The sequence below is a fragment of the Dendrobates tinctorius genome, unplaced genomic scaffold (genome assembly GCF_039654945.1).
Source record: "Dendrobates tinctorius isolate UK_male_01 unplaced genomic scaffold, ASM3965494v1 ptg000103l, whole genome shotgun sequence".
Classification (NCBI taxonomy): domain Eukaryota; kingdom Metazoa; phylum Chordata; class Amphibia; order Anura; family Dendrobatidae; genus Dendrobates; species Dendrobates tinctorius.
In genome coordinates, this window is record NW_027361771.1 from 36,539,639 (window position 1) to 36,561,053 (window position 21,415).

The 21,415-nt window shown below is 45.6% G+C and overlaps 1 protein-coding gene across 1 annotated transcript in view; it reads left to right on the plus strand.

The window, feature by feature from the left end:
* Positions 1-2,292: 2,292 nt before the first annotated feature.
* Positions 2,293-21,415, plus strand: part of LOC141100197 (uncharacterized) — a 51,482-nt gene continuing 32,359 nt past the window's right edge. Inside the window, exons 1-2 of the mRNA XM_073588521.1 lie at positions 2,293-2,417; positions 12,833-12,944. Of these exons, the coding sequence (XP_073444622.1) occupies positions 12,872-12,944 (73 nt within the window). The 5' untranslated portion in view covers positions 2,293-2,417; positions 12,833-12,871. The remainder of the gene's footprint in view (positions 2,418-12,832; positions 12,945-21,415) is intronic.

The window sequence follows — 21,415 nt, forward strand, 5'->3', positions numbered from 1 at the left end:
ATAGCAGAGGACAATACAAGCAATCTAAGGACCTGTCATTATGGGATAGCATAGGAAATTACACGGAATATAAGGACCTGTTATAATGGGATAGCAGAGGACATTACACGGAATATAAGGACCTGTTATTATGGGATAGCAGAGGACATTACACGGAATATAAGGGGTTTTCATTATGGGATAGCAGAGGACAATACAAGGAATATAAGGACCTGTCATTATGGGATATCAGAGGACATTACACGGAATATAAGGGGTTGTCATTATGGGATAGCAGAGGACAATACAAGGAATATAAGGACCTGTCATTATGGGATATCAGAGGACATTACACGGAATATAAGAGCCTGTTATTATGGGATAGCAGAGGACATTACACGGAATATAAGGACCTGTCATTATGGGATAGCAGAGGACATTACACGGAATATAAGGACCTGTTATTATGGGATAGCAGAGGACATTACATGGAATATAAGGACCTGTTATTATGGGATATCAGAGGACATTACACGGAATATAAGGACCTGTCATTATGGGATAGCAGAGGACATTACACGGAATATAAGGACCTGTTATTATGGGATAGCAGAGGACATTACACGGAATATAAGGACCTGTTATTATGGGATAGCAGAGGACATTACATGGAATATAAGGACCTGTTATTATGGGATATCAGAGGACATTACATGGAATATAAGAGCCTGTTATTATGGGATATCAGAGGACATTACACGGAATATAAGGACCTGTCATTATGGGATAGCAGAGGACATTACACGGAATATAAGGACCTGTTATTATGGGATATCAGAGGACATTACACGGAATATAAGGACCTGTTATTATGGGATAGCAGAGGACATTACACGGAATATAAGGACCTGTTATTATGGGATAGCAGAGGACATTACATGGAATATAAGGACCTGTTATTATGGGATATCAGAGGACATTACATGGAATATAAGAGCCTGTTATTATGGGATATCAGAGGACATTACACGGAATATAAGGACCTGTCATTATGGGATAGCAGAGGACATTACACGGAATATAAGGACCTGTTATTATGGGATATCAGAGGACATTACACGGAATATAAGGACCTGTTATTATGGGATAGCAGAGGACATTACACGGAATATAAGGACCTGTTATTATGGGATAGCAGAGGACATTACACGGAATATAAGGACCTGTTATTATGGGATAGCAGAGGACATTACACGGAATATAAGGACCTGTTATTATGGGATATCAGAGGACATTACACGGAATATAAGGACCTGTTATTATGGGATAGCAGAGGACATTACACGGAATATAAGGGGTTGTCATTATGGGATAGCAGAGGACAATACAAGCAATCTAAGGACCTGTTATTATGGGATAGCAGAGGACATTACACGGAATATAAGGGGTTGTCATTATGGGATAGCAGAGGACATTACACGGAATATAAGGACCTGTTATTATGGGATATCAGAGGACATTACACGGAATATAAGGACCTGTTATTATGGGATAGCAGAGGACATTACACGGAATATAAGGGGTTGTCATTATGGGATAGCAGAGGACATTACACGGAATATAAGGACCTGTCATTATGGGATAGCAGAGGACATTACACGGAATATAAGGACCTGTTATTATGGGATATCAGAGGACATTACACGGAATATAAGGACCTGTTATTATGGGATAGCAGAGGACATTACACGGAATATAAGGACCTGTTATTATGGGATAGCAGAGGACATTACACGGAATATAAGGACCTGTTATTATGGGATAGCAGAGGACATTACACGGAATATAAGGACCTGTTATTATGGGATATCAGAGGACATTACACGGAATATAAGGACCTGTTATTATGGGATAGCAGAGGACATTACACGGAATATAAGGGGTTGTCATTATGGGATAGCAGAGGACAATACAAGCAATCTAAGGACCTGTTATTATGGGATAGCAGAGGACATTACACGGAATATAAGGGGTTGTCATTATGGGATAGCAGAGGACATTACACGGAATATAAGGACCTGTTATTATGGGATATCAGAGGACATTACACGGAATATAAGGACCTGTTATTATGGGATAGCAGAGGACATTACACGGAATATAAGGGGTTGTCATTATGGGATAGCAGAGGACAATACAAGCAATCTAAGGACCTGTCATTATGGGAAAGCAGAGGAGCCAGAACTCTGCTTTCCTTCCCTGAATGCCCTCGCACCGACCCCTCCCACACGTAACAGATCACATGATCGGCACAGCATCCCAGGTCCTGCAGCCGCTGGTTAGCGCTCCCCGTGCTGCTAGGCTCCGCCCCGTCATGTGACCGATCACAGGGTCTGCAGCCTGTGGTTAATCCGCTGCAGATCAGGGTCCTGGTCGCGGTACGTATGATCCGTGCTCTGATTATTGCGGAATTATCCGGCGCCATATTTCGCCGCAGTACTTCGGTGCTCAGTAAGATCTCGGACTCATTGGCGACCCTCATGGACAATGCAGAGCACATAGGCAGGGCCGGATTAGTGGAGGGCGCATTCCTGGGGCCTACCCCACCTACATCCTCTAATGGCCGGTCGGGATCTTGTCAAGTTCAGGGAGTCTCTAGAGTTTTGTGACTCCAACTTCAGACACTATACATAAAACGCAGATATGATAAGATAATAAACCCCGCTGCCTGGTCCTGCAGATCCTGCTGTGCTCCTGGTGTTTACCTGCTGCCAGCATGTGACCGCTGCAGCCAATCAGTGGCTGCTTGTAAACGAAGACTGGGAGCACTGCCAGCATGTCAGCCCCGGGGAAAGAAATAGATCCTAGTTTATTATGTATATTTAGAAGCAGGGCTGTGGAGTCGGAGTCGGAGTCGTGGAGTCGGAGTCGGTGCTCATTTTGGTGGAGTCGGTATAAAATGGACCGACTCCGACTCCTAAAATATATAATAAATTGGGTACAGTAATTCAATGCAGGATGTGCTGAATATTTTTTCATCGGAGTTTGGGAAAGTTATGAAATGTCCTATAAATGGCTGTTATATTCCTGATCTAAGGCTACATTCACACACAGCGTTTTTCCTGTGTTTTTTGAGTCTACGTTTTTCAGCTGCAAAAGCCGATCATCTTTTTAAAAAACCGCATCACCTGAAAGGTTTTTGAGCTCATAGATAATGTTTTCAATAGCAAAAGCAGATTAGAAATCTGCTCTATCTATCCATTTATCCATATCTGTCTATCCATATCGTATCTGTACCAAAAAGAATGAAAACCGGGTAGTACACCAATATATATTCTGTTCTATCTAAATATCTTGATTATTGGATCATAAAAATGATTAAATGTCTGAGGTTCACATTGTACTACAATAAATTTTTCACTTAAATATAAGCAATATATGTGGGAGTCGGAGTCGTGGAGTCGGAGTTGGAGTCGGAGTCGGTGTAAGGGAAATTGAGGAGTCGGAGTCGGAGTCGCAGGTTTGGCTTACCGACTCCACAGCCCTGTTTAGAAGTTGGCTAATCGCCATATACATCCGTTTAATTGTCCCCTTTCCTGTGTGCCCACCTTTCCCAAATGCGGCAATGGTAGGAGGGGATCAGGTAGAGGGTCCTCATCATGTAAAGGAGGTGGCTCCTGATGATAAATGGTGATTATTATAAAAAACGAGCAACTTTTTAATGTATTTCTTATAAAACGTCCTGTGTGCCCTCTAGAATGTAGGGATTTTTTGCTTATAGTTTGCTGCATAGGTTATAGGCCACCTCTGCTGTCTACCTGAACGAGGAGCGCAGCGCCTGCATGCACTATTATGAAGTTGACCGGACCTCTGGATCCATAAAGCTTGAGTTCCTCTGCGCCCCTACAATGCGTCGAGGAGGACACACTTTGGGCCAACAGAACAACCGTTTTGTTAATTATTAAGGAGCGCACCAGCAAGCAGGATGCCAGGAGCCTGGGGAATTCTTTTTCCTGGTTGAAAGCTTGGGACAGGTCCTTTAATTTAGCCTAGCTCTCAGGAATGCAAAGCATTTGTTCATCCATAAGCATCAATCCAGATGATGATTCATTTGATCATGGTGATAGAAGCTGTGGGGAGGGACTGCTGCCATTCACCCTTTTACTATATATATATATATATATCTATCTCTGGCAAAAATTAATAGACCACAACAAAACTCTTGACAATAAAAAAGAAGACAGCGCCCCAGACCATGGTGAAGAAATACGTCTTATATTTATTCTGCGTCCAGGAGGCAAAATAAATGTAAGACGTATTTCTTCACCATGGTCTGGGGCGCTGTCTTCTTTTTTATTGTCTTGGAATTTTTCCAGGTTGGACTCCCTTGTATTTGACATGCGCCTCAGGAGCTTTGTCTATAAGATTTTGACATTTGAGAGGTGCGGTTTAACCCTTTTGTTCACATCAAACCCCTGCAATGAGCAGCCCATTCTTCAGACATGAACCCCATTGAAAACCTCTGGAAAGTAATCAAGAGGATGATGGATAGTCACAATCCGTCAAACAAAGAACTGCTTAATTTTTGCGCCAGGATCAGTGTGAAAGACTGGTGGAAAGCATGCCAAGATGCATGAAAGCTGTGAATAAAAATCATGGTTATTCCACAAAATAGTGATTTCTGAACTCTTCCTGAGTTAAAACATTAGTTATTACTAAATGATTATGAACTTGTTTTCATAGCATTATTATTTGAGGTCTGAAAGCTTTGTTTTTTTTAATTTTGACCATTTTTCTTTGTCAGGAAAAAAATACAAAATTTATTGCTTGGAAATTCGGAGACATGTCAGAAGTTTATAGACTAAAAGATGCAAATTTCTTCTTCAAAAGGAAGAGGACTTGAACTCTATTTCGCCACCTGTTGGTAGTAGCAATCCTACAAGTCACAATCAACTCTTTAAAGGGAATCTGTCACCCCATTTTTCGCCTATCAGCTGCGGCCACCGCAATCAGGGGCTTATCTACAGCATTCTGTAATGCTGTAGGTAAGCCCCTGATGTACCCTGAAAGAGAAGAAAAAGGAGTTAGATTTTACTCACCCAGGGACTTTCCAGAGGGAGTCACAGTCCGGTCCGGCGCCTCCCATCTGCCTTGTTGAGGGCAGAGTACTGCAGTGCGCAGGCGCTGGACCTCTTCCGGCGCCTGTGCACTGCAGTAATCTGCTCTGCCCTCAACAAGGCAGAGCAATGCGCCGGAGCCGCGATGGGCAGGAATGAAGAGGACGTCATCGCTGCAAGTTGGGAGGTGCCGGACCGGACCGCGACTCCCTCCGAACCCGGAACGCCCCTGGGTGAGGATAATCTAACACCATTTTCTTCTCTTTCAGGGTACATCGGGGGCTTATCTGCAGCATTACAGAATGGTGTAGATAAGCCCCTGGTGGTGGTGGCCGCAGCTGCTAGGCGAAAAATAGGGTGACAGATTCCGTTTAACGAGTCTTGTAATATGACTTAGGATAAAAGCCAAATCAGAATCTCAATTTGCAGACACGGTGTTTTGGGCTATTGGCCCTCATCAGTGTTCTGGACTGAGGTCTTACCCGTTAGACCTTAGACTAAAAGAACAATTTACATTCTGCTCAAAAATATACATACAAAGAGAAAAATCAGACAAACTGAACATTTGAAGATGGTCTCTTTATTTTTGCCAGAGCTGTATGTGTATATGTGTGTGTATATATATATATATATATATACTAGCTGATGAGCCCGGCGTTGCCTGGGCATAGTAACCAACTGTGGTTAGTTATAACAGATTATAATGATTATATTGCACATAAACACCGTGTATCTAATCCTATCCTGCGTGATACTGACTGCTGAGCCTTGTATCTAATCCTATTCTGTGTGATACTGTCTGCTGAGCCGTGTATCTAATACTATCCTGTGTGATACTGACTGCTGAGCCATGTGTCTAATCCTCTCCTGTGTGATACTGACTGCTGAGCTGTGTATCTAATCCTATCCTGTGTGATACTGGGCTCCCGCTGCAGTCTGTGTCAGAGGGTGGTCTGTGTTGGCACGGTAATAAATTGTGTTATTTCCAGCTTTACAGAAGGACGTTAACACCATAGAAATGATAAGAATAATAGGCCTCAGTTACCACAACTGTCTACAAAGAAACTGTTGCTGATAGCAACCAATCACAGCTCATTTTTCATCTTTTAAACAGCTCTGGGACAGCGTGGCGAGTTTTGTGTTTCGACTTTTATGTGGCAAGGTTGGTGTATGTGTGGTGAAATGTGTGCTGAGGGTGGTATATGTGTTGAAGCACGTGGTAGTGTGTGGCGCATTTTGTGTGTGTGTTCATATCCCTGTGTGTGGTGAGTATCCCATGTCAGGGCCCCACCTTAGCAACTGTGCGGTATATACTCTTTGGCGCCATCGCTCTCTTTCTTTCAGTCCCCCTTGTTCACATCTGGCAGCTGTCAATTTGCCTCCAACACTTTTCCTTTCACTTTTTCCCCATTACGTAGATAGGGGCAAAATTGTTTGGTGAATTGGAATGCGCGGGGTTAAAATTTCACCTCACAACATAGCCTGTGACGCTCTTGGGGTCCAGACGTGTGACTGTGCAAAATTTTGTGGCTGTAGCTGCGACGGTGCGGATGCCAATCCCGGACATACACACATACATACACACCCACATTGAGCTTTATGTATTAGATATACACACACATACCCCGTTTATACTCGAGTATAAGCCGTGACCCCTAATTTTGCCACAAAAAACTGTGAAAACTTATTGACTCGAGTATAAGCCAAGTGTGGTTCTGCAAAAGGGTTATCGGTGGTCCAAAAAGATGCTCCATAGATAAACACCCCCCCATAAAATGCTGCACAAGGGTTGATGGTGGTCCAAAAAGATGCTCCATAGATAAATACCCCCTGCTGCACAAGGGTTAAAGGGAACCTGTCACCCCCCCAGGGCGTTTTTAAGTTAAAGAGCCACCTTCAGCAGCACTAAGGCTGCATTCTGTGAAGGTGGCTCTTCTTTTTCTGACCCCCAGTAATGCTGAAATATCGAATTTTATAAATAGCTCCTCATACCTGTAATGTGCCCCATAGGTATGTTGTGTCCCCCTGTATCAGCCGCCTACCATCCGTCCATCATGACCTTTGTCTTGTGTCTGTGCACCGCCCACCATCCGTCCATCATGATGCCCCTGTACGTCTCTGCCTCCTCCTGTTTTGAATGCCGGTGCCTCCGCTTTGACAAGAGTTCTCGGGCATGCGCAGTTCGCGCTGTCCGAGAACCGACATCAGGCTATTGCGCCTGCGTGTTGCCGGGACCCCAGATCCCACCCCGCAGTGTGTTATGATGTATACTACGCATGTCCCTGAATACCCAATGTTAAAGATAGGTACGCAGGACGCATGCAGAAGTAGGTGGAGCGGAGGCGGAGCTTAAGGGAGGACGTACGTAGCCATACGCAGACCAGCCATACGCAAGTGTGAACTTAGCCTAAGACCACGTGCACACGTGTATTTATGGAGTTTTTTACCTCAGTATCTGTAAGCCAAAACCAGGAGTGGAACAATCAGAGGAAACGTGTAATAGAAACACGTCACCACGTCTGTATTTATCACCCACTCCTAGTTTTGGCGTACAAATATTCTGTGTGCACGTGACCTAAAACTTTTTCCATGAGCTATGCATAATACAAGGCTTGGTAAGTCAAAGAACACCAAGAAAAAAATGGTGTCAGCGCCTTCTGTCACCCTACACTAGGCATAGCACAGTTCTCCCAAAACATTGACAGTGCCAGCTCTCAGCATAACGGTGGCTGACACTATACCCACTTAACAGTAATGGCTGCAGTGACCTCGCTATAGCAGTGACAGCCCTCAGTTGAGGTGACAGCTATAGTGTCCTCCCCCATAGCACTTTCCATCTTTTGCATATGGTCAATTTTGCTTCAAGAAACAGCTTTTCAGACCTAGATTGCTCTGAGAATTGGAGAATAGTGTGTGTGACAATTTCTGGGTGCACTCATACAAGTGAATATTTGAAGCAACAGATTGTGCAGTATCCGTGTGGCAATGAGGGAATTAGAGCTTGCGTAAGGCAACCTATGTGAGATGTGATGTAATGAAAGCATCATTGTCATTATTTATGAATTAATAGGGATTTCTCAATCATTTCATTGGGGGCACAGGTAACCATGGGTGTGTGCTGCTACTACTAGGAGGTTGACACTATGCAAAATTAAAGATTGTCTCCTCCTCAGCAGTATACACCCCACCGACTGGCACAAATGCTAATCAGTACAAGGCAGACATGGGTCTTTCCCAGACCCATCTCTACCTTTTTGGTTTTGTTGTTTTCTTTTAATGTTCTGTTTTTTTCTTTTAGATTCTACTGGAAATGAAACACAGCGAAATATGTCACTCTGTCACCCCACACAGATATGGAGAGCACAGCGTGGAGTATGTCACACTGTATCCTCTCCAGTCTATCCACCAGGACCCTAACGCATGGAGAGCGTTCAGGTGACTAGGAGGATGGTCCTAGCCCTCACCGCCAACCCCCCCCCTCCCCGGTCCACTCGCCCCCAAAGCTAGACTGTGTTTGGAGAGAAGACAGAAGTCCCCAACATAGGTTCTAGATGGACATCTTCAACCTTCTTCATTCTCAAGCTGAGCCAGAGTCATCTTCAGGAATGTCAAGGTGCTAGACGTCTTCTCTTTGGGAAGAAAAACGTTTGCTCGCCTCATTTCAAAGAGCATACCCAGGAAGACTAGTCGCTGAAACGGGACTAGAGATGACTTTGGATTGTTCACAATCCATCCCAGGCGACAGAGTGCCGAGAGTGATCTGAAGATTCATTCATCCAAGTAATGTGCGATATACGCCGATGCTGGCTGCAGAGGAGATGGAGAAATTAATTTCTCCGCCTTCTTTGAGCCTCTCTGTGCAAGAGGATCGGAGCACAGTAGCATGACACTCACTCCTGCTCGCAGCAGAGGGTAATCAGCATATCGCATCCGATGCTCTTGCATCAGATGCCATACGCTAGTGTGACTCCAGCCTATCTGTAAAAGTGTGGTATGAAACTGTGCGAAGGGGATTGCCTCTGCAGCAGCCACTATCCTGCCTATTACAGCCATGCAAAAGCGCAGGGAACGAGGATGTTTTAAGGAGCGAATGCAAAATTAATTTCTCCATCTCCTCCGCTGCCGGCATCGGTGTATATCGCACATCACTTGGATGAATGCTATCCGAGTGATGTGTATTGTGTCACTCGCACCCATAGTCTTCTATGGGTGCGAGTGAGCTGAGACTCGGCCAAGTCTCGGTGCCAATCGCAGCATGCTGCGATTGCTCTCGCATACCGATTCAGCATGAGAAAATAATCACAGATGTGACCTGCCCCATAGAGTATCACTGGGCCGAGGGCTATGCAATGTTTTATCGCAATACACTCCGCAGTATTGTGACTCCGGCCTTAGCTTTTCGGTCCCAGTGGGACAAAGCTATTCCCTCCCTGGATCGGCCTGCCCTCCTTTCTCCTTGAGTCAAGTAATCCCTGATCTGGTGGCTGTTATCCTTCCTTGTCTACCGCGGTTGGTCCTTCCTCCGGGTCCATTGGCAGGTTGTAGCAACACGCCAGTTTGGAGCTGTCTTTTTCAACCTCATGAGCCAGGGTTGATGGAGTGCACAGGAGTCTTCCCTCCCCATCAATATTCTCAAGATCAAAGCCAAGAAGATCAAAGTATAAGCAGGGCTGTGGAGTCTGAGTCAGTGTCATGGAAATTGAGGAGTCTGAGTCGGAGGTTTGGCTTACCGACTGCACAGCCCTGCCAGGGCTGTGGAGGTGGAGCCAGAGTCATGGAAATTGAGGAGTAGGAGGTTCGGCTTACTGACTCCACAGCCCTGAGTATAAGGTATACCTGTCATTCTCAAGGCTCCGGAATGGCCCAGAAGATACTGGTAGGCTGAAGTAGTCAATCTGCTTGCAGATGTCCCATGGAGACTATCAGACCATCCAGACTTGATTTCCCATGTCCTTCTCTCTTCCCTCCATCCTGGCATTTTTGCAGTTGGGCCTAGAGTCTGGTCTAGCTCTCAGCTCTCTCAAGGGTCAGGTTTTTACTCTGCCCTTCCATTTTCAGAATAATCTGGCTTCCTTTCCTCAAATTAAGACCTTCCTCCAGGGCGCAGCCCACTCAAACCCTCTATACTGTCCCCAGGTTACCCATGGGACCTTAATATGGTTCTGGACGTCCTCCGGTATTACCCCTTTGAGCCTCTGTCTTTCTGCTACTTCTATCCTGAAAGGTCCATCAGACGAGTTTCAGAACTGCAGCCCTCTCTTGTTGATCTCCATTCCTCATTCTTTACCAAGATAAGGTCGTGTTGTGCCCAGTGCCTTCCTTCCTCTTCCTTCCTTCCCTCCTCCCTTTTCCTTCATTCCCTCCTCCCTTTTCCTTCCTTCCTTCCTTCCTTCCTTCCTTTTCCTTCCTTCCTTTTCCTTCCTTCCTTTTCCTTCTTTCTTTTTCCTTCCTTCCTTCCTTCCTTCCTTCCTTCCTTCCTTCCTTCCTCCTTCCCTCCCTCACATCCAAATGAGGAAATCATCATTCACTCTTTCTGTTCTGTGCCCTCCATCTGGGTTAAATGGTCCGTGAACAAGCTGAACCTCATCTGAGTGATTTGCGTCTATGTCTCCTAGACAGCACCATTCCAGCTTGCCGATTCTCTTTTCATCATCCCCGAGGGCGCTCTTATGAGCCTTCCAGCCACTAAAGCTACTATCGCTCGTTGGATCCTATAATGGAAGTGTACCTGACAAAGAATAACACCTCCTGCCGGGGTCACGGCAAACTCTAGCTGGGCAGTGGGATCCTCCTGAGCCGTTTGTCACAATGTCTCTGTTTTGCAGTTCTGCAAGGCGGCTACCTGGTCTTAAGTTTACATGCTCTACAAAGTTTGTTCCTACACGTCAGCAGACGCCAGCCTTGGTAGGAGAATCTTACAAGCTGCAGTTGTTTGGCCTCCGACCTGAAGGAAATAAGTAGTTGTTTTTTCCTGTCTGATCTCTTTACCTTCTTTTTCCCACCCGTAGGACTGCTTTTGGACATCCCATGGTTACCTTTGTTCCCCAATGAAGCGATAGAAAAGAGAGGATTGATTTTGGATACTTACCCTAAAATCTATTTCTCTGAGCCTTCGATGGGGGGGACACAGCATCATCCCTTTCTGTTCTTGTGAGTTTTACACTTTACATCTTGCTTCTCCTACTGCTTCTGACTAGCTTTTGTGCCAGTTGGTGGGTGTATACTGCTGAGAAGGAGGCAATCTTTGCTTTTGCATAGTGCAGCATCCTAGCAGCACACATCCATGGTTGCCTGTGTCCCCCAATGAAGGCTCTGAGAAATAAATTTTACAGTGAGTACCCAAAATTATCTTGTTCCGGTCAAAGTTAGGTATCACCTATCCACTGGATAGATGTTAGATCTGTCTAGATCCAGCTGCTGGGTCCCTTACTAATCATCAGGTCAGGGATCTTGTACCTTCCACTCTTCTCTGGCCGTAATACTGCAGCCAGGAGTTGTTGAGTGGAGAGACAGGTTGCGCATGTGCCTTTGACTCCATTCCAACCTATGGTACTGATGAAGATTGATAGCACAGCACTTGTGATTCTTTGTATTTTCAGTGCCATAGACTGAACAAAATGGCGGGGGTGCTTTCGCAACATGTCACTCCATTCAACTCCTGGATGCAGTCACGTGTTCCAAGAAGAAAGGGGAGCACAGTTTGTTGATTGGTGGGAGTCTCAGCTGAGAATAGGTGATATTGTTCTTGGCTCTATATACCCCTTTAATTTTAATAGGATGAATTTAAAGTTTTTTTTTATTTTACTTATGGCCCAAGTAAGTTATAATAATAAATAGCACATACTTACCTAATGATCTCCCTTTGTACTGCTGTCCAGGTCATTTTCGGTCCCCTCTACTCTTCTTTTGGCATTGACGGATTGTGAGTGTTGCATGCCACTGATTAGCTGCTACTGTCTCTTGCCAATAGTGCTGTAATGAAAAGATACCGGCTAGGGGCCTAGCCAGCAGAACAGGGGATTGATAGGTGAGTATCTGCTATTTTATAATAGATTTTTATAGCATATATGTAAATAACAGTGGTGGAAAACCTCTATTTAGATGGAATGTAGCTAAATATGTCATGTATTGGTTATGTTGCTCCCAATGAGGCTGATTTGACAATTGAAGCACCCCATGAATGTGATAATCGGCCGTATCGGCCAGGCGTGGGTTTGTCCTATTAATTTTAGTTTAGGGTGAATCATCAGGGTGCCATTGCATTAGACTGAAAGAATTCTTCACATGAATACCGTACATTGCGTGCCTGTTCAACCTCCGAGGTCTCCAGCCTGTAATATGGTATCTATCAAAATCATTAGGATGCTACTGTATCTCTATAGTCCTGTAATAATTATTTAGGTTTGTTCTGCCATGACATACTCAATCCAATGCTATTTTCCTATAGAATTGCTAGTAGTGGAGAATATTTTTCTATTACGGTCCCATGGGGAGATGCCATACAGAGTGCCTACGGTCCTGTGCACATTGTTCTGACAACTGCTCGGTGCTTAGATATGTATGTCTCTTTATATAATGTGGGAAGAAACATCATATTATTAGATTTTCAACTTTTTTACTTTTAACCTATTATAATGACCGTGGGATAAGCTCCTACTCTGATTATAAGATAAAATGCTCATACATTAAAACAAGGGATGATGTGTCTGAATGATGACTGTATCATTGTGTGTCAGGCTCCTGTAAGGTGTCCGGTTGGTGTTGTCTTTCTCTTTATGGAGGAGAGGGAGTACATAGAAGGACACAAGGACGTCATGATGGAGAACCACAAGCCCCTCACAATACAGGGTAAGAGGAGGTGTTTTCTTTTTAGAGATCCTTGGGAGTATGAGCTATCCGTTCCATGCCTGCTACTTGACCTAGTTGCCATCATTAGCATCTGTGCGGTCATCTCAGGACAAAAGAGCCATTACACAAGCTGCTTTCGGTCAGCTCCTGTGTAAGTGCCTGCTTACTGATGTTTGGAGTAAAGCCGTCATACCGGAACATCATCGTGTGCACGCTCAGCTTATAAAATGAGAGTGCCAAGTACAGAAACATTGTAGCCCACAAATATTATTTTCTCCACTCCTGTGTGACTGCTCCATATGTGAGAGATTCTGGTTCACCTTCCCAGGAGCAGGAAGCCTGATTATATAAAAGGTAGGACCTCTGCAAATACCTCCAGTGACTTCCTGTACTTTATAGAGAGGCAACCTACTGTAGTACCTCTTACTCAAGGCACTTTATCTTCATGTAGGGGCTGAGATGAGTTCTCATAATCCCTAAAGGTCACACCTTCAAATACTGATAGGATAAGACTCTTGCAAACTGTGTTTAGGTCTGGAACGTTTTCACATTCTCCATTTTAGAGCCCAGTCATTTTTCCGCTATCTTTTCCTTTCCACCCAAAATACCTGTCATTAGTTAGGAGTTATTTCCCGGGGTCCCTTTCTCTTTTGGCTAGGTTTGTTCACCCATTTTGCACTCCATCATTTAGCAGGGACTGGAATAGAAGAACACAATAACTAGACTTTTATGGTATGTCATTTAAGGGAGTCAAGAGGTTGTCTCAAATTAGGAGATAATTGTCTCACTATGTGTGATGGTACACGGTGGGCATGCTGTTAGAATTCCCCGGTATTCCTGTTGTGAGCATTCGGTACTTGACTCCATGTGTGTGATATGCATATTTTGCTAGACGTGTCCAGTTCTCTCATGTCCGGTCATCTCTTCATGTCGCGATCCTCAGCTTTCAGCGTTATCAAGAATAAAAAGGTCTCCTAGTAGTTTTTCTCCTACGCCTCATTGGGGAACACAGGACCATGGCTGTATGCTACTGCTGCCAGAAGGCTGACACTAAGTGAAGAGAAAAAAAAAGTTATCTCCTCCGCAGTATACACCCTCACGCTCACTCTAAGCGAACCAGTTCATGCTTGGTGTCTGTAGGAGGCACACATGTCTGTTTTTTTTCAGACCCTTCTTTTTTATTTTTCTTCCCTCTTTTACTATGAAGACAAGATAGGGGCGACGGACCCTATTGACCCCAAACCAGCAACAGGCGAGCACGTGGAGTGTCGCCTCCACGTATCCTCTCCTTCGACGTGGGACATTATGCCGGACACAGCCCTGACCACCCTAAGGTACAGAAACCCTAGGCTGTACAGAAGCATAAGAGTAGTCCGTGCAGCCCCACTGCATCACCAATGCTAAGACTGCGGTGATGGAAGGAGGCGGACGGTCCCTCTCCTCATCCCCATAGGGGAAGACGGATTAAGGGTCCTGTCCTTTAAGCAGCCCCCCTCCCTTCTAACCTGGCCTCGGAAGCGCTCCATGCAGGGAGCATGGGAAGGAGGGAGGGCTCCTGCAGCGGCATTCCCCTTGGCGGCAGTTTCCTCCGGCCTGCACGAGGGCCTGGCACAGCCAGCGTCCTCCTCATCGGTGGGGGGACAACCTCCGCCTGCAAGCGCTGGCGCCACTTCCGGCGCGCGACACCCGCATCCCCGGCCAGCCAACTTTAGTCCCCAGCTTCGGCCTGTATTTAGGCTGTGGCCGGATGTCCCGCCCCGAGGTGCGTCTATTTCCAGCGGGTCCGCACATACGCTGTCGCTCCATACAGAGGCGCCGTTTTTGAAATCAGTAACAAGCCTCAAGATTTTCTGCAGTCTTCTAGGATACTCAGGGGCACAAGACCGGGGTAAGTGCTGCACCCCCCTTTTGCAGCACCATTTTCAGAAGCTGCACTATTCTCTTTAAAACTACACTCTGCTTATACACCGCCTTGGCATCTGCAGGCCATATCAGCTAAAGAGGTACATCATGTCTACAGTAGAAGGACCAAGACACATACGGTGTTATTTGCCTCATGAACCTCCTGTCGGTCCGCTTTTCTGCAGGCGCAGAGCAAGCAATTATGCGAAGCCTGTGAATCCGAACACGCCCAGTAGCCCTCCCCTGCGACCGAGCCCAGTGTACCTAGTCCCCCTGAATGGGCTTTGTCTCTGTCGCTGTCTATGGCATCTCTAACGAGAGCAATCTAGTCCCTTCAAGCCCCAAATACGGGTAGGGACAGTGGCTCGCCTGTCTTGGAAGGATCCTCCACCTCACAGGAGCCTTCGGCCTGCAGGGCGGCTCTCACTTTAGACAGACGTGGGGGTGGCGAATCCATACGGCGTTTCCCGGTGCCTCGGCATCCATAAACTCCGTCTCTCGCTCACCCTCACCAGTGTATGATAGCGAGCAGAACTTTGATTGATTCGGATGGGTCCCTCAATTTGGATGCGCCTGGTTACCAGGAGACAGTTGACAGCCTCATTGAGGCTGTCAATCAAACCCTAGATATTGTCGATGAATCCACCTTGACCACAGGCCACAACGTGTCATTCAAACAGCCTGATAGAGTATTCAGCACTCACCCAGAGTTTGAGGACATAGTGCAACGACACAGAGAATGGCCAGACAAACGTTTCTCAGAACAGAAGGCACTTGAAGCAAGATACCGGTTTGCTCCTGATCTCTGCAAAAAATTGGTAGAATCCCCGCCAGTAGATCCACCCGTGTTGCGCTTGGCTTCTAAAACCCTGCTATCTTTACCTAACGGATCCTCTATCAAAGATCCCACTGACCGTCTCATAGAGAGCCTGGCTCGTTCAGTTTTTGAAGCTTCAGGGTCAGCTCTCCTTCCTTCGCGGCAACAGGGGTGGCTAAGGCCATGGTATCCTGGCCAGAGTCTTTAAATAGAGCCCTGCAGGATACGGACCTGCCATCAGAGGTAGTTGAGATTGCGAATCAGATCGCTTTGGCAGGAGATTACTTGATTAATGCATCCCTGGACGCTAACTGCGCGGCACTTGCCGCGAATTCTATTTCCATTGGAATAGCTGTGTGATTAAGGACATGGCGAGCAGACTCAACATCAATGAAATCCCTAACTTCTCTGCCTTACCAGAGTGGCCGATTATTCGGTGAGAGGCTAGATCAGTTCATCTCAGACACCACGGTGGGGAAGAGTAACTTTCTTCCCCAGCAAAGGGTTAAGCGACCATTTCGTCACCAACTGCAGGCACGTTTTCGGTCCTTTCGCAACCCAGCCGTTTCAGGTCGACCCATTCAGGACAGAGATCGTCAAATCTCATACAGGTCCAATCCATTGGGGAAAATCCGTTCCCACCAGTCCAAATCTAAGGGATCTAGGTTCCACAGATTTTCATCCAAATGACTTGAGGCATTTTCCGGTCGACACCAGCAGAGTAGGCGGTCGCCTGCTCCGGTTTCGCCATGTTTGGCTCGCCGTCGTGCATGATGCTTGGGTCAGAGAGCTGTTGTCCTCTGGGTGCAAAATAGAATTTGTCAACCACCCTCTAAAACGTTTTTTTCTTTCTCATCCTCCCAGAGCGGAAGTACACGCTTGGGCCTTTTTCAAAGCCATCGAGTCACTCCATCACGACGGAGTTATCATTCCCGTACCGGAAAATAAAAAATTTCAGGGGTTCTATTTGAACCTGTTCGTGGTCCCGAAAAAGGACGGAACAGTAAGGCCCATTCTGGAGCTAAAGCTCCTAAACTGATTTGTCAAAATCAGGCATTTCCGGATGGAGTCCCTTCGCTACGTCATTTCATCAATAGAAAAGGGAGAATTTTTGGCCTCTCAACATCCAAGACGCCTACCTTCATATCCCCATTTTTCCCTTGCATCAAAGATTCCTACTCTTTGCTGTCCACGACCTACATTACCAGTTCACAGCCCTGCCCTTCGGGCTAGCCACCGCCCCCAGGGTATTCACAAAGGTTATGGCCGCCATCATGTCCATCTTGCATTCTCGGGGCATAGTTGTCTTGCCATACTTGGAGACCTCCTGGTGAAGGGTCCTTCTTTTCGAGCTTGTGAAGAATGCGTCAACATCACGTTAGGGTGGCTGCTAAACCGGAAAAAGACTTCTCTTGTTTCAGCTCAGAAGATTTCCTTCTTAGGAATGATCTTCGACACCTCCCGAGGATTGGTAATTTCCCTCGGGACAAGGCCCTAGCCCTCCGGCAGGGGGTCCAGGCACTTTACCAGCCAGTGTCTTGTACCGTCCGTTTCGGAATGAGGGTCTAGGGGAAAATGGTGGCAGCGATGGAAGCAATTCCGTTTGCCCAGCTTCATCTTCGTCCCCTGCAGCACGCCCTCTTGGCAACGCGAGCCAAGAGCCCGTTTTCTCTTGACCACCCATGCCGGCTGTCCGCTCAGGTTAGGCAGGCACTGAAGTGGTGAACGCTGAGTTCTTCCCTTCTTTAGCGGAAGTCCTTTCCCCAGGACCATTGGCTGGTGGTCACTACCGACGCCAGTCTCCTCAGCTGGGGGAGCTGTTTTTCTTCACCACAAGGCCCAAGGACGTTGGTCACCTCGGGAATCATGCCTCCCGATCAACCTTCTAGAAATGCGGGCGATCCGGCTGGCTTTGCGGCATTTTCATCATCTTCTGGCGGGTCGCACAGTCCGGATTCAATCGGACAATGCTGCAGCTGTGGCTTGCATCAATCGGGGGCACCCGCAGCAGGACGGCCTGCACGAAGTGAAACATATCCTCCGCTGGGCCGAGAAAAATCACTCTGTGATCTCGGCAGTCCACATTCCGGGTGTAAAAACTGGGCAGCAGACTTTCTCACCCGGCAGGGTCTTGCGTTCAGGGAGTGGTCTCTCCATCCCGAGGTTTTCCGACAAATTTGTCGAAGTTGAGGAACCCCAGAAGTGGATTTGATTGCCTCCAGGTTAAAGGCCAAGGTGACAGAGTTTGTTGCTCGGTCCCGGGATCCACAGGCCATCACCGTGGACGCCTTGGTTCTGCCGTGGAACCAATTTCACCTCCCGTACGTGTTCCCTCCGCTACCACTGCTTCCGAAAGTCATCGGGAAGGCCTCGTCGAGGGTGGTATGCGGAGCTAGTGCAACTACTTGCCGAGGTCCCCTGGTGGCTACCAGATCGTCTGGACCTACTTTCCTAAGGTCCGGTCTACCACCAGAACTCAGGGGCCCTGTGTCTAACGGCTTGGCCATTGAATCCTGGATCCTGACCCAAGCCGGGTTCTCCCAGGATGTTGTCGCTAAAATGATCAGCGCTCGGAAGCCGGCCTCGGCACGTATCTATCACCGCACCTGGAAAGGCTTTTTCACATGGTGCAGAGACTACGGTCGTTCTCCGCTCACTTTTTCCATTCCCAACATTTTAGCGTTTCTCCAAACTGGCCTGGACTCAGGTCTAGCATTGAGCTCCCTCAAGTGACAGATCTCAGCCTTATCTGTCCTATTTCAGCACAGGATTGCTTCTAACCTGCAGGTAAAAACTTTCATTCAGGGGGTCTCCGATGTTAGAATCATAGAATAGTAGAGTTGGAAGGGACCTCCTGGGCCATCTGGTCCAACCCCCTGCTCAAAGCAGGATTCGCTAAATCATCCCAGTCAGATGTCTGTCCAGCCTCTGTTTGAAGACTTCCATTGAAGGAGAACTCACCACTTCTCGTGGCAGCCTGTTCCACTCATTGATCACTCTAACTGTCAAAAAGTTTTTTCTAATATCTAATCTGTGTCTCCTCCCATTCAGCTTCATCCCATTGCTTCTAGTCTTTCCTTGTGCAAATGAGAATAAAGTTGATCCTTCTACAATGTGACAGCCCTTTAGATATTTGTAGACAGCTATTAAGTCTCCTCTCAGTCTTCTCTTTTGCAAACTAAACATTCCCAAATCCTGCAACCTTTCCTCATAAGACAGGGTTTGCAGACCGGTCACCATTCTGGTCGCTCTTTTCTGAACTTGCTCCAGTTTGTTGATGTCTTTTTTAAAATGTGGTGCCCAAAACTGGACACAATATTCCAGATGAGGTCTGACCAAAGAGGAGTAGAGGGAAATAATGACTTCACGTGATCTAGACTGTATGCTTCTGTTAATACATCCTAGAATTGCATTTGCCTTTTTTGCTGCTGCATCACACTGTTGACTCATATTCAGTCTGTGATCTATTAGTATACCCAAGTCTTTTTCACATGTGCTGTCACTTAGCCCTATTCCTCCCATTCTATATATGCTTTTTCCATTTTTATTGCCCAGATGTAGTACTTTGCATTTCTCCCTGTTAAAAACCATTCTGTTTGTTGCTGCCCACTTCTCCAGTTTATTTAAATCTTTTTGAATCCTCTCTCTCTCTTCTCTAGTATTAGCTATCCCTCCTAGCTTTGTGTCATCAGCAAATTTAATCAGTTTACCCTCAATGCCTTCATCTAAATCATTGATAAAGATGTTGAACAATACAGGGCCCAGGACAGAGCCCTGTGGTACCCCACTTGAGACATTCTTCCAACTGGATGTGCAGCCATTTACGACCACTCTTTGGGTCCGATCACTAAGCCAGTTATGAATCCACCTAACAGTTGCCTTGTCCATTCCATACTTAATCATTTTTTCAATAAGGATTGTATGAGAGACTTTGTCAAATGCTTTGCTGAAGTCAAGATATACTATATCTACAGCATTTCCTTGATCCACCCAATCAGTGATACCGTCATAGAAGGAAATTAAGTTAGTCTGACATGACTTATTAGTTACAAACCCATGCTGACTCTGTTTAATCACTTCATTCTTATCCAGGTATTGACATACATGTTGTTTAATAATTTGTTCAAAGATCTTTCCTGGTATAGAAGTCAGACTCACCGGCCTATAGTTACCTGGGTCCACCTTCTTCCCCTTTTTGAAGATAGGAACAACATTTGCTCTTCTCCAGTCTTCTGGCACTTCTCCTGTTCTCCAAGAATTTTCAAAGATTATAGAGAGGGGTTCAAAAATTTCTTCTGCTATCTCCTTCAGTACTCTGGGGTGTAATTCATCTGGACCTGGAGACTTGAATTCATTTAGGCTAGCTAAGTGTTTCCTCACTATCTTTCTGTTTATAGATATCCTGGATTCTTCTATTCCCTTAATAGGACAGTGAATAACAGTTGATGTTACATTTCCTTTCTGAGAGAAAACAGATGCAAAATAGGAATTTAAAAGTTCAGCCTTCTCAACATCCTGTCTTACCATTGCATCATTTTCATCCTGTAAAAATCCTATAGCATCTTTGACTTTTCTTTTACTTTTGACATATCCCCAAAATCCTTTATTATTGCTTTTGACATCTCTTGCAAGCCTCAATTCATTTTCAGCTTTAGCTAATCTGATTTGTGCCCTGCAGGTTCTGCAGACAGGATTATATTCTTCTTTAGATATGCCTCCCTCTTTCCATTTTATAAACATTTTTTTCTTCCTTTTTAGCATGTGCTTAAGTTCTGTGTTCATCCATCCTGGTTTCATTAACTGCTTCCTATTCTTCCCTCTTTTCGGAATTGTTAACAACTGTGCTTTGAGAATTTCATTTTTCAAGATTTCCCATCCTTCCTGGACATTTTTGTCTTTAAGGATATCCAGCCATTGGATCCCTCCAATTCTCTTTCTGAATCCCTTAAAATCTGCCTTTCTGAAATCTAACCTTGACGTCTGAGTCTTCACAGGTCTTCCGCCTCTAGTTATCCAAAATTCTAAAATAGCATGGTCGCTACCTCCTAGGGTCCCAGCCACTTTTACCTCCTCAACCATTTCCTCCCTGTTTATAAGGATTAGATCCAAGGTAGCAGTTCCCCTTGTTTTCTCCCTTACCTTTTGGAAGATAAAGTTGTCAGCAAGAGAGGATAAGAATTTCCTTGACCTGTTAGTTTTGCCTGAGAGAGATTCCCAACAAATGTCTGGATAGTTGAAATCTCCCATGACAACTATGTCATATTTTTTGGAGAACTTGGCCATTTGATGCATAAAGAGTTCATCCATAGCTTCAGCTTGCACAGGCGGCCTGTAGTAAATGCCTACAATGGTGTCCTTTCCATTGTTCTGTCCTTGTATTCTTACCCAAACAGTTTCCACAGAACTCCCAGTCTCTGAAGCTTCAATCTCTGTGCAGATATACGCGTTTCTAACATACAATGCGACACCTCCTCCTCGTTTATCAAGTCTGTTTCTTGCAAATAAGTTGTATCCTTCTAGTCTTGTATTCCAATCATGTGTATTGTCCCACCAAGTTTCAGTGATTCCAATGACATCATATTTCTTTTCCTGTGTTAGTAGTTCCAATTCTCCTTGTTTGTTGCCCATGCTTTGTGCATTAGTATAGAAACATTTTAGTTTGTGATTGGTTTCTCTTTCTCCAATATTTTTATTAATTAGATTATTTCGTCTTTGTTCTTCCTTTCCACTTCTAATAGCAGAGTTCTCAATA